Source organism: Acanthaster planci, linkage group LG13 (genome assembly GCF_054643075.1).
Source record: "Acanthaster planci isolate LZ-2023a linkage group LG13, COTS_SCS, whole genome shotgun sequence".
Lineage (NCBI taxonomy): Eukaryota > Metazoa > Echinodermata > Asteroidea > Valvatida > Acanthasteridae > Acanthaster > Acanthaster planci.
In genome coordinates, this window is record NC_141789.1 from 12,538,006 (window position 1) to 12,550,933 (window position 12,928).

The 12,928-nt window shown below is 41.7% G+C and overlaps 2 protein-coding genes across 2 annotated transcripts; both read left to right on the forward strand.

Moving 5' to 3' along the window:
• Window positions 1-1,002: 1,002 nt before the first annotated feature.
• LOC147797008 (sulfotransferase 1C2-like) lies at window positions 1,003-5,854 on the forward strand. The gene is made up of 6 exons (XM_087144664.1): window positions 1,003-1,531; window positions 2,182-2,414; window positions 2,512-2,617; window positions 2,926-3,020; window positions 4,125-4,314; window positions 4,661-5,854. Exons 1-6 carry the CDS (start codon window positions 1,309-1,311, stop codon window positions 4,771-4,773), a joined length of 960 nt encoding a protein of 319 aa, XP_087000790.1. The 5' UTR covers window positions 1,003-1,308; the 3' UTR covers window positions 4,774-5,854.
• Window positions 5,855-6,893: 1,039 nt separating this feature from the next.
• On the forward strand, window positions 6,894-12,870 carry LOC110983374 (sulfotransferase 1C2-like). Its single transcript, XM_087144662.1, has 6 exons — window positions 6,894-7,262; window positions 7,727-7,959; window positions 8,067-8,172; window positions 8,866-8,960; window positions 10,360-10,549; window positions 10,906-12,870. The coding sequence occupies exons 1-6, from the start codon at window positions 6,938-6,940 to the stop codon at window positions 11,016-11,018; spliced, it is 1,062 nt and encodes a 353-aa protein (XP_087000788.1). The 5' UTR covers window positions 6,894-6,937; the 3' UTR covers window positions 11,019-12,870.
• Window positions 12,871-12,928: the final 58 nt, after the last annotated feature.

The following is a 12,928-nucleotide window of genomic DNA, read 5'->3' on the forward strand; positions in this document are numbered from 1 at the left end:
CGAATAAAATTACTCAAAATTAATCGCAACTCACAAATTTAGTCCAGCGTACTTTGAGTTTGGTTTTACCTATTGAAATACATAATAATACCACAAATTACCTCTATTTGTGGCGGTTCCTCTTTGACAATTTGACAGGACAGTCTCGTTCAGTACACAAATCGCTAGTGTTTACGTCTGTGACAGTCGAGTTTGCCCATGATTTTTGAAAATGGCATTGTCTGTGAAAATACGCTCCGGCGCGGCGCCCGCTGTTGTGGTTATTTATGTCTATGACTGATACCCAGATATGCAATGTCAGTTGCGCCCTCTTGTGACATCTGAAAGGTATTTAACAGTGACTTCAAATCGTCGTGATCAAAGGAAGTATAATATTTGAGTAAATGACCTGAAATACCCTTTTAGACTAAGTTCATTTTTGTTTGTATCTGCCATAGTCGTTACTTTATCCTTTATTGCTGGGAATGTTTACTGCTAAAATCGCCCACACAAAATATTGAGGGGGAACAGAATGTCTTGTTTGGAAGTGACGCAGGAATTAATATACATATCCTCATGAATATGATAATTGGACTTAAAATTTTTCCCTTTTACTGCTACAAAGAAGGTTGATAATAAATCTACGAGCTTCATGTATATTCAAGTCATAAAATCCTAGATTAATACGTTTCTGCTTTAGAGAAGTAGAGAGTTGCACAAAACACTTTTTGGAGTGAAAGTTGCACCATAGACCATTGAACTTGTTCTTGTGAGTTGTTAAGATGTCGTCATGAATGCATAATTTCTTCTTGCATAAGTTCCCAGTCATTCTTGGGGTCCATGTTGATTCACTATGATAAATGGAGTGTGGCCACGCTTTCGGCTAAAGCACGCCATTCGCCCTGCGAATGGTTGTTTATGGTGACGGTACGTTTTCCCCTAACAAAGCAGCCTATGGCTTTTAAAAACTGGTCGCCTTTTGAATACTATACATATACACCCATCCCTGGATTTTGCATTCGAGTATAGGAATAATATAAGTTCAGGTCACCTTGGTGTTGCCTGTCTGTCTGATGTCTACGTCACATGCACTCATTCTGTGATTGTGATTCGCAAGCAGCGCACAAAGAGCATCATAACTATGTTGTCACCAGAAAGGTTCATGTTGGAATTAAGCATTGTTAACATCGTGCTTTGCATACCCAGAGCCAACGGGTGGAGCGCGAACCATCATTGTGGCGGTACGATTTCGTTTGTGTGACTGCAAGCCGTCGTGCAGCAGCAGCCATCGCACACGTTTGATCAAACAGCGGAGAAAAAGCCGCCGTCATGAGTTTTACTGAGCAAATCCAGTCGATGATGCCTGAATTGATCAACGGCAAAACCCACAAACAGCTCGAAGAGGAGTTGGTGGCAATCCACAAAATGGCGGGCATTCATGTCGTGGACGGGGTCAAGTTTCCGTTTCATGTGTTAAAGTCGAATCTCGAGGCCCTGCGGACTTTTGAGGTTCGCGACGATGACGTGTTCGTCGTCACCTATCCGCGATCAGGTAAGGGCTGTCGGATCTTCATAGCGCAGCGCAAAACTTTTGGCTACTCATCACTCCGTACGCTGTGCCATAACACCGTGTGAATTGTTCATATACTGTACATGTACATGTAAGTATAAGAGGTGTTTTTAACGTTGAAATGCGGTGGTTCATTACTAAGTTCATTTGAATGGTTTAATTGAATCGAAAGACCACCGTTTTTGCAGTGACAGAAAAAAATTAGACGGAGGTTATTTACAACAATTAAACACGTACCTAGCATTGATCTCCTAACGTTATGTACTGAATATGCATCCTTTGTACTGTACACCTATTTACTTCTTTTGTTTCTATTTCGAGATAGATATGACGGTTTTGTCGCAAGGATGTCACCTTTGGTGCACGTTTTCAATTACTGGTGGCTTTTGGCATCGACCTCCAAGTAAAAGAATATGGACAGCTCGTTGGCCGTTCTGTTGATGAAAGCTTTCAAGTTGTTTAGCCCTCGATGCAAAACGAACGAGGAAACAGGGAACAAAGAGAAATGTCATTGGAAAGACAAACTTGGAAAAACTCTTCAAAACATTGGGAAAGCTTTCCGTAATGTTTTTTTACACGCATTTAATATGCTTCATTCATTCCGGTGTACATCTTGTTTTGTTCCATAAAAGGAACTCACTGGGTGAGTGAAATACTCAAGTATATTCTCCAGGACGGGAGGGGAGATTTCGATCGTACTTTCATTTCTACCGGTTTGGAGCTCACACGGACAGATGACCCCAAGGATATCGAAAGTGCGACCCCCGGATACAAGATTTACTCTGCCATGAAGTCGCCGAGACTCATGGTTAGCCATTGCCTGGAACGGTTTCTGCCGCCTCAAGTCTTGACGAAGCATCCTAAGGTGATGTACAGGACATTCCAGTCTAAGACATTCATGTTTGACTCAGATACATGAATGCATTCCTGCAATGTCTTTTTCTTCCTGCTTTTTTTCGCAGGTGGTGTACGTAGCCCGAAACCCAAAGGACGTTCTTGTGTCTTGGTACAAGCTGGCGTCATTTGGGAATTTTAGTGAACTACTCTGGGCATTCTGCCTAGGCAAAAGTAAGTTCCAGATAGAAAGTCACTTCCATGTTGGAACAAAGCAAGGCTCAGTTCGTGGTGTAGTTATGGTTCTGCAGTTCGGTCCGGAATCCTAGTTGGCGTCTTCTTCCTAAGCCGTACACTTTTTCTCCTTTTCCACGTTTTAATCACAATAAATGTTTATTTGTCAGCATTTGCACGGCAAACTAAGTACCAGGACTTCTGATAGCAGGTGTGTTGTGTCCTCAGCCACTGCAATAACTCTGCAATAATGTCATGCGATCACTGTATACAAGTGTTACCTTGCGTTTCCCTTTCGTCATTTGCAGTACCATTCGGAGGTTGGTTCGACCACGTGCTCAGCTACTGGAACCGGCGGGACGATGATAATTTTCTGTTTGTGAAGTACGAAGATCTCCACAAGGTGCGTGAAAGACACTTTGCTCGATTAGACCCGATCCACCGATATTGGTCTTAAGAAGGACGAACTTGAAAGATATCCATATTGAGGTTAATATTGTCACGACCATCGCTTCTTGTAAGTCAAGTATTTTCTTTGATGCAGCAATGTGTAGCGGGCATAATATGAAAATTATGACACCTGCTTACATTATTTATTTGTTTACTAGTTTACGCCATTTTATTGTCAGCCAACCAGTGGAGATTAGTGCGTTTCCGGCTAAGTTAGCGAAAGGTTTTCACACGCTGTACGAAAATACAGATATCCTAAATCTAAAGGATACATATATTTAAAAACCCAGGGATTCTGTTCGCACAAGATAATTATTAATTAACAATAAAATAAATGAAGGGCGTAGCTTGAAGTTGCGTTGAAGTTGGGGATGACTTGTCCTTGCTTCACTTGGCACTAAGCTGGGGAGCCTGCAGTTGAAGGACTTGCAGTTCAAGGGGGCTTGAATGAACTCTGAGGATCGTTGGCTATTTGCAGATGGTGTGTTGGACTCGACTGCACAGTCTCTCCTTCCCTGGCTTGGGTAAATCAGGTGTGGGGAACACTATGCATGCGACTCCGCTTCAAGTCACTCCCTGTCCAGCAGTACATACAGCTCGATAGGCTCACTGAGGTTACCTTAGTGCCTCAGTACTGGTGGTGTCTTTGCCTAGAGCAGGACAGGGACGAATATGTAATTATGGCAGGTTCAATGCAAGGAGAGATCACAGAGACAACAGAACAGTCTCTGTGGAGTCCAGTAGCCAAGTGGAGTGAAGGGTCACTGGCCACTGAATTTATCTGCTCCTCCTCAAGGACTCTTGTGGTTGGTTGCAAGTTCTGCTACCAACCTGCCCACACGCGCTGCCAAGCAACCCACACATTTCTAAGAAACTGCATGACCTAACTCTGGGGGAGTTAGAATTTCAAAAAAATGGGGGGCACAAAATTCATCCTATTACAAATGTTTTGGGTGAAAAAAGTGTATAGTCCTCCCCTCTCACTCTGCGTCTCATAGCGTTAACGCTGCTTGCAATCCCTGCTATTTACACACTATTACTGGGAATCATTTGTCAGGACCTCAGGGGGTCAATTTACAAACTCGCAAAGCACGTCGGGAAGGATCTACCTCATGACGTCATCGATGCCATCATGGAGCGTGTGACCTTTGACGCAATGCAGAGGACCTACCAACAGCTGGAGGAAGAGGGTGGGAAGGAAGGGGAACTGATGGTGCGTTATAAGGGACGTCCAATCATAAGGAAAGGTAAAATACAGCAAGGAAAGAAATTTGGCAAGGTGTCCGAAATTGAGGTTGGTCTATTTCCTGCTTTACCTGAATATCTCAAGTTACCCTCGGAGTATAAGTTCAAAGTCTTTTTTCACTTAATGGACGGTTTTATTAAGCGAGTCTCCTTAACGATTAGTTGGGCTGCTTTGGCCCGCGAAAGCAAAACCAACCATGTGAACCGTTTACTTAAATCGCAGTTAGGCTGCTGTATGGACAGTATAGAAGTTGAAAAAATGAGATTGTAGAGAGCTGTTAATGAACAATTTCATCTAGCAAGCTGTCACAGCACCTTTGATCAGTTCGACTCTCATTTTCAAAACAGGACAAGTCGGCGATTGGAAGAACAACTTTACGGTGGCAGATAGCGCCCTCTTCGACAAGATCTACGCCCTGGGAATGGAAGGGACCGGCTTGGACTTTGACTTTGAGCTTTGAGACGTCAGGAAATCAGTCTGATATTTTCTGTTGTTGACTAGTTGCTGTCAACCGGCATGTATTTGCAGTTTATATAAGCAAAATGGGTTTCATTTCAGAAAATGTTCTGCCCAGAGTAGATTACGAGTAATTTACCATAAGTCCGAGTACGTGTACGCTTTTTTTCTTGTGAGTACGAATAATACGAGTACTACTTGACGCGCTCTGACTACATGAGCGTACTATTTGGAAGGCAGGAAGAGATTCGAAAAAAAAACATTATATGGGTACTTTTAATGAAGCAAATTCGTAAAATTTATACACAGTGAAATCAGTCAGCATATCAATATATGAAACTTAGGGTGATGGAGTAAAAATTGTTGTACGAAAAGGAATGTTTGCTTTGCAAGAGAAGATACGCTCTTCATTAAAACTGAATATCAGACAGAAACTTTGCTATCACTTGGTAAATGTGTTCACAAGATAAACTTGTACGATGTACGCTGTGGATGTACGATTCTTAAACATTCATGTCTTGCTAGTCGCTGAACACTAATTAAGTATGTTCACATGGGACGATTAGCGAGAGTTAGAAAAAGTGTGCAATTGCTAAACAGTTTTGGCAGAATAAGGAAAGAATTAAAAATCATCCATTTCGTTGCACTGACTTTAGATCTGTTTCTACAAGAAAGTCGCAGGGATACTGCAATATAGATAAGCACTGTCAGTTGCGCCCTCTTTGGGCAACTGAAAGACCTTCAACAGTCACTTCAAATCCTCGTCGTATAAATCAAAGGAAATAAAGCTCATGAATAAATTACCATAGATACCCTTATATACTTTTTACTTCACCTTATGTGAGAAACCCCCCAATCCCTGTTTATCTGTCATTTATTGTCACTTTATCATCTAATACTGGAAATGTTACTGCTAAATCACCGACACAAAAGACTTGGGGGAACAGATCTGCCTTGTGTGGAAGTGACGCATGGAATTCATATTCATATGCTCATGAATATGGACACTGCAGGATTTGAAATTTCTCGCTTTTACTGCTACAAAGAGGGTGTTAATAAACTTTAAGCATTAAATTTTGAATAGATCTACGTGCTTCATGTATTCAAATCATAAAATCCAATTACGTCAGTCCTGTAGGAGAAGTAGAAAGCTGCACAAAAAAGTTTTGGAGTGAAATTTGCATCGTGGACCTTTAACTTGTTCGTGTGAGTTGTTAAGATGTCGTCATGAATGCGTAATTTCTTCGACTCAGTAATCCAGGTCATTCTTGTGGGTCAATCTTGATTTACTACATTGTATGATAAATGGAGAACGGGGCAAGCTTCCAGTTTTAAAACGTCATTCACCCCCTGTATGGTTGGTTTATATATTGACGGTATTCGTTTTACACTTATGATTATGCCCCTGCTTCACGTTCCTTCCCACACCAAATTTTGAACTAATGCACTCTTAATTCCAAAGGGTGAAAATTCGAGTGATTAAATTCACCCTCCGTTTTCGACGTAAACAAGGGGCAAGGTGAATTTGAGTGAATTTCATCACTCCAATTAGGCATATCATGCGAAATTTCACTCCAGTTCCTACTGCAATTGGTTCCTTTTCATTGCAGTCCACGTTTAGAATTTTACGCAGACACACCACTTGGCTTGACCACAATCATGCTGTGAAAGTTTGAGCCTGGGATGCTATCGTTCGTCGATTATGCATGAGCTGTGTGTACGTTCCCCCAACTAATGCAGTCCACTTATTGAAATCTGCTATAATTTCAGGTTTTAGTGCATCCATCGAATGCGAACATTGTCCTGATTTTTCTCAAAGCATGGAGGAAGTTTGTGTCCTTCCTCCGTGCTCAAAGCAGTGAACACCCAGAAAGTGCATCGGGCAAACAGAATCACGATTCTGAGCTGGAAACTCAAAATTGAGTCGTAACACGATGGCAAGACTTAGTACATTTTAGTTTCCATGTAAGAACAGGAATAGTACAAGTTCAGAGTTCACACTGGTTTGACCTGTGGGTATGACGTTCACGTCAGTATGTGCACGTGCACTCGTTCTACGCTTATCAAGCAGCGCACAAACTGGCATTGTAAACTGAACTGTGAACTAGATAGCATTGTGTTTTGCACACCTGTACCGCGGGGGGCAACAGGTGAGGCGTGAACCGTGAATGCGCTGGTACGATTTTGGTTTTATCACTGGAGGCCATCATACGGTATTAGCTGCACCACACACTTTTGATCCAACAGCTCCCAGATCACAAGCTGCTGTCATGAGTTTTGGCGAGCAAATCCAGGCGATGATGCCGGACTTGATCAACGGCAAAACCCACCAACAGCTGGAAGAGGAGTTGGTGGCCCGCGAAAAAATGATGGGCAATCATGTCGTGGACGGGGTGAAGTTGCCGTTTCAAGCAGTGAAGTCGAATCTGGAGGCCTTGCAGACTTTTGAGGTACGCGACGATGACGTGTTCGTCGTCACCTATCCACGATCAGGTAAGCGCCGTCTGATCTTCATGGCACTGCGCACACTGGCTACTCGATCAAATCTGGGGAGGGAACCAGTCTCAACCGCAAACGTCAGTTAGTTTAAGAAAAATCTTCATAAATTGTTCAAGGACTTGTGAAAAAATGGATGACAGTGGAACATGAAACCAATAGATGAAGCTTATTTTCAGCTCATGATGCATAATGAACGAGGAAACAAGGGAACAAAGAGAAGTGTCCTTGGAAAAAGGAAGTTGGAGAAGTTGTTTAAAACTGAATGATTCGGAAAGTATTGTGTACTCTTTTCTCAAAATGTTTCAAATACACCTTTGCATTTCTTAACTATTGCTAACAACATGGAGGCATAAGAACAGTTCTTATTCCTCCGTGCTAAGAGAAAAACTACATACATTATGCTTCATGATTCCGGATGACCATGTAGTCAAACAAAATCCTCGATTGGTCCATTGTAGGCACTCACTGGGTGAGTGAAATACTGCAGTATATTCTCCAGGACGGGAGGGGAGATTTCGATCGTACTTTCATTACTACCGGTTTGGAATTCACACGGGCAGAGGAACCCAAGAATATCGAAAGTACGACCCCCGGATACAAGATATACGCTGCCATGAAGTCGCCGAGACTCATGATTAGCCACTGCTTGGAACAGTTTCTGCCGCCTCAAGTCTTGACAAAGCAACCTAAGGTGAAGTTTCTGTCGCTGGTCATTTCATTCGGTGATAAATGTGGCTTGAAACCTGTATTTGAATCCACCTATTATGCACAGTCTTTTCTGTCTTTTTTTTTTCAAAGGTTGTGTATGTTGCCCGAAACCCAAAGGACACCCTCGTGTCTTTGTCCAAGATGGTGCCGTTCTGGAATTTCAGTGAGCTGCTCTGGGCTTTTTGCCCCGGCAAAAGTAAGTTCCAGTGAGAGTGCCGTTTCTGTTCTGGTTCTAAAGCAGTCTAGTTCCACAGGTCAGGTTCTGCATCTTAAGTGCTATCTTCCTCCTTTGCCTTACACGTTTTCTGTTCCTTTCCAAGCTTTTATAGTAATATCTTCTTTACCATTTTCTCAGCAAATTAAGTTCCAGGACTTAATTGAACAATTTTTTTTGTGGCACCAGGAAGTATACCGTCAAGTTTCAAACTACTGCCATGCAGTTACCTTCTTGGAAATACGTCGTAAAAAACGTCAAAAGCTCGTTGACTGCTCTATTGTTGTAGGTCTACTATAGCTCCCAATAAGTGAAGCTACGCACTGGTTCCCGAACCATCCATTGGAATCTGGGGGGAACCAGTCTCAACTGCAAACGTCAGTGAGTTTAAGAAAAATCTTCATAAATTGTTCAAGGACTTGTGAAAATGGATGACAGTGGAACATGAAACCAATAGAAGAAGCTTATTTTCAGCTCATGATGCATAATGAACGAGGAAACAAGGGAACAAAGAGAAGTGTCCTTGGAAAAAGGAAGTTGGAGAAGTTGTTTAAAACTGAAACATTCGGAAAGTATTGTGTACTCTTTTCTCAAAATGTTTTAACTACACCTTTGCATTTCTTAACTATTGCTATGCTATTGCTATTCCTTCATTTTCCCCTGCATCATTTCCAGCGACATTTGGAAGTTGGTTCGACCACGTGCTCAGCTACTGGAAACGGCGAGACGATAGAAATTTTCTGTTTGTGAAGTACGAAGATTTCCACAAGGTGCGTGAGAGACACTTTGCTCGATTAGAACCAATCCACCAGTGCTGGTCTTAAAGGTGGTGTACACCAGTGCTGGTCTTAAAGGTGGTGTACACCATTGGTAACATCCCGACAATCGGACTACCGTATAATCCTGGAATATCTTAATTGAAAGAAAGTACACAATAGTCTCAATCAGCCTGTGAAATATTCTGAATTCTGTATTTTTGAGAAAACCAAAAATTTTGTTCTCTTTTATTACGACGGTCGGCCGACCGTCGTAATAGAGTTAAATTCACTTCGCACAGCACATTCCTATTACGTAGTGTTTGCAGATGTCGTGGGAGTCTTCATTAATGGACGGGTAAACCTAAAAGCAGCTAAAAATATACTGACAATTCTTTCACCGAAAACACTGTGAACTGAAATTATAGAAACCTGAGTGTTAGGCGTAAAGTAGAAAATAAATTGGATCCGTGTGAAGTTGAAGTTTATTGAAGGAAAGGTTTTTTAAACGGAAAACTTTGCGAATTCAAAACCACCCCTAGATAATAATAGTATGATTCAATATGGTGGCTGTTTCCGAGCACGATGATTTTCGTCAACAAAAAGTACGATTTCCACACGTTGTTAATCCTCCCTTATTTTAAGACATAATTTTTTTTTCTTGTAATTATTAATGACTGAACTATGAATGGTGTTTTAGACTTTCATCGACGTGCGAACTGACATTATGAACACGATCGCGCGCACATGCATTGTCATATAGGCCCCCTCGTTTCGATGTCACGGACACGAGTTGACTGCTGTGTTCCTGGATGAACTTTTTCCATGAATCCGCAGTGCAACATTGTCGAGGAGGCGCATTACTCCAAGGTAAATTCACTGATTACTCCTAGCCGTTGAAAACTGCTCCTTTCTTTAAGGGAATGAGAACCTGACATGCTTGTTTCCCACCCTGACCCCGTGGACGATGTACGCTTGTACTACGAACGCCCTATAATCTATAGATTTTACGCAAGATAAACTGCAAGACCTTCAATTTAAGCGTTGAAAATGCCGCGCTGTTTTTCTCAATTTTTCACAAAGCACTTGACTCAATCATAAAAACAAGTGAGTGGAATGTAAGTTGCAGTGAATACTACACACCGTAATCAGCCAATCTTGTGAAATTACAACAAAAAACCAATGGTGTACACCACCTTTAAGAAGGAAGAACTCGAAGGATATCCATATTGAGGTTAATATTGTCACGACCATCACTCCCTGTAAGTCAAGTATTGATGCAGTGTTTTGGGTCAAAAAAGTGTAGTTATTCCCTTGACGTCTACACCTGGGAGCATGAATGCACCTTGCATACCTTATTTTTGCCACACTAATACTGGGAATGGTCATTAGAATTTGGATCATTATTCCCCAGGACCTTAGGGGGTCCATTTGCAAACTCGCCAAGCATGTCGGGAAGGATCTACCTGATGACGTCATCGATTGCATTACGGAGCGCGTGACCTTTAACGCAATGCAGAGGACCTACCAACAACTGGAGGACGAGGGTGGGAAGGAAGGGAAATTGCTAGCTAGTTATAAGGGAAGAAAATTCATAAGGAAAGGTAAAATACAGCAAGGAAAGAAATTTAAGCAAGGTGTCAAATATTGAGGTTGGTCTATTTTCCACTTAACCGAATACTCTCAATTTACCCTCAGAGTATGAGTTCCAAGTAGAATGAGTTCATTTAATGGATAGTTTTTTATTAAGCGAGTATCTTTTACGATTAGTTGGACTGCTTTGGCCAGTGACAGCAAAACCAAACTAACGAAAGTTACTTAATTCGTAGTTGGGCAACTGTATTGATGATATCGAAGTTGAAAAAAGTGAGATGGGTAGAAAGCCCTTATAAAACCATTTCATCTAGAAAGATGTCCCAGCACCGTTGACAAGTTCGACTGTCTTTCATTTTCAAAACAGGACAAGTTGGAGATTGGAAGAACACCTTTACGGTGGCGGAGAGCGCCCTCTTTGACAAGATTTACGCCTTGAGAATGAAAGGGACCGGCTTGGACTTTGACTTTGAGCTTTAAGGCCTCGGGATAAAGCAATCTACAGCACGCTCCTGAAATCAGTCTGCTCTTTTCTGTTGGTTTACTAGTTAATTGTTGTCGTCCAGCTGTGGTAGTAATTGAAGTAAAGTACTTTTCCAGTGTCGTAGTGGAGAACATTTCCATGACCTAGTTGGAGTGGAGTACTTTTCCAGTGTCGTAGTGGAGAACATTTCCATGACCTAGTTGAAGTGGAGTACTTTCCCAATGTTGTAGTGGAGAACATTTTCATGACCTAGTTGGAGTGGAGTACTTTTCCAGTGTTGTTTTATAGTGGAGAACATTTCCATGACCTAGTTGAAGTGGAGTACTTTTCCAGTGTTGTAGTCGAGAACATTTCCATGACCTAGCTGGAGCGGAGTAATTTTCCAGTGTTGTAGTGGAAAACATTTCCATGACCTAGTTGAAGTGGAGTACTTTTCCAGTGTTGTAGTGGAGAACATTTCCATGACCTAGTTGAAGTGGAGTACTTTTCCAGTGTTGTATTGTAGTGGAGAACATTTCCATGACCTAGTTGAAGTGGAGTACTTTTCCAGTGTCGTATTGTAGTAGAAAACATTTCCATGACCTAGTTGAAGCGGAGTACTTCTCCAGTGTTGAAGTGGAGAACATTTCCATGACCACGAGTACTTCATCGAAAGTATGAGCACATTCAATTTCTTTCTTGTGAGTACGAGTTGAGTACTATAACACAGGTGCACACTGCGTGCGTGCACTTACACACTGTAATCAGGAGCGTACAAAGAGGCTCATCAGAGGAAGTTAAGATATCAGTAATGATTACGACGATATATTTTGATTAATGCTGCCTGATAAGGCTTCACCCTTGGCAATGGCACCAGCTCATCAAGAAGCTGACTGGTTGTGGTAACAAGAAGTTTCGACCTGCCTGGTTCGTCAGCAGTGGACATTGCCAGTGACATTAACCAACGCTTCATCAGTGTGGCCCAGGATATGCCACAACTCAACGTAAGCCATGCCCTGCCTACTTGCCAGCTGAATCGCCACCAATGTCAGTGTCGCCGCAAAACGTCTTCAAGAAGCTGAAGAGTATTAACATTTCAAAAGGTGGCGGCCCTGACTTTATTCCATCTCGTATTTGCCTTTGAGTTGTGTTTCCCCTCAGTGATATTTTTAATTACTCCCTAAGGGATGGCATCCTACCCGATATCTGGAAGTCTGCATATGTAACACCTCTCCCTAAGACCGATCGATCCTCCAAAGTTGGTAAACGTGCGACTAATTTGCTCTGACCTGTGTGTTTTCAAAAATGCTGAAAGGCTTTGTTGTTAACTGGGTGTTGGAAGATATAACAAAACTCTATCGACATTCATCATTTCGGCTCACTTTAAGGATTATCTACCACTCACTATTTGGCGAAACTGCTAGATGACTTATTTAGGGGAATTGATAAACCTCGGCATTCATCTATTCTGGTCACTACCGACTTTTCAAAAGCCTTCGATCGTGTTACGTTGATACTGCTGGTGTCACTGTGCACATCTACAAGTGTTACAGACATGGCTGCGAATGATGATTACTTAATAAACCATCAACCATTAAACCAAAACAAAAAAATAGATAAATTTCATTCGTAAAACTCATGAATATTTCAACGGGCCTGTCAGTCTGCATATCAAAATGTGAAGTGTATATGGCCATGGAGTGAAAATTTTTGAACAACATGTATGCTTTGTAAAACAGCAGGAAAAATGTGTTCCAAACAAAACCTTGCTATCACTTTGTGAACATGTTTATATGTACAAGCCAAACTTTGGATGCACAATTCATAAACATTAAATTAAAGAATCCGGGAAATGAGTTTTTCTCAGAATCACTTTTTGTGTATCTCTGTACTCTTCTTCCATGTATGAAGACTGTTTGACATTTTC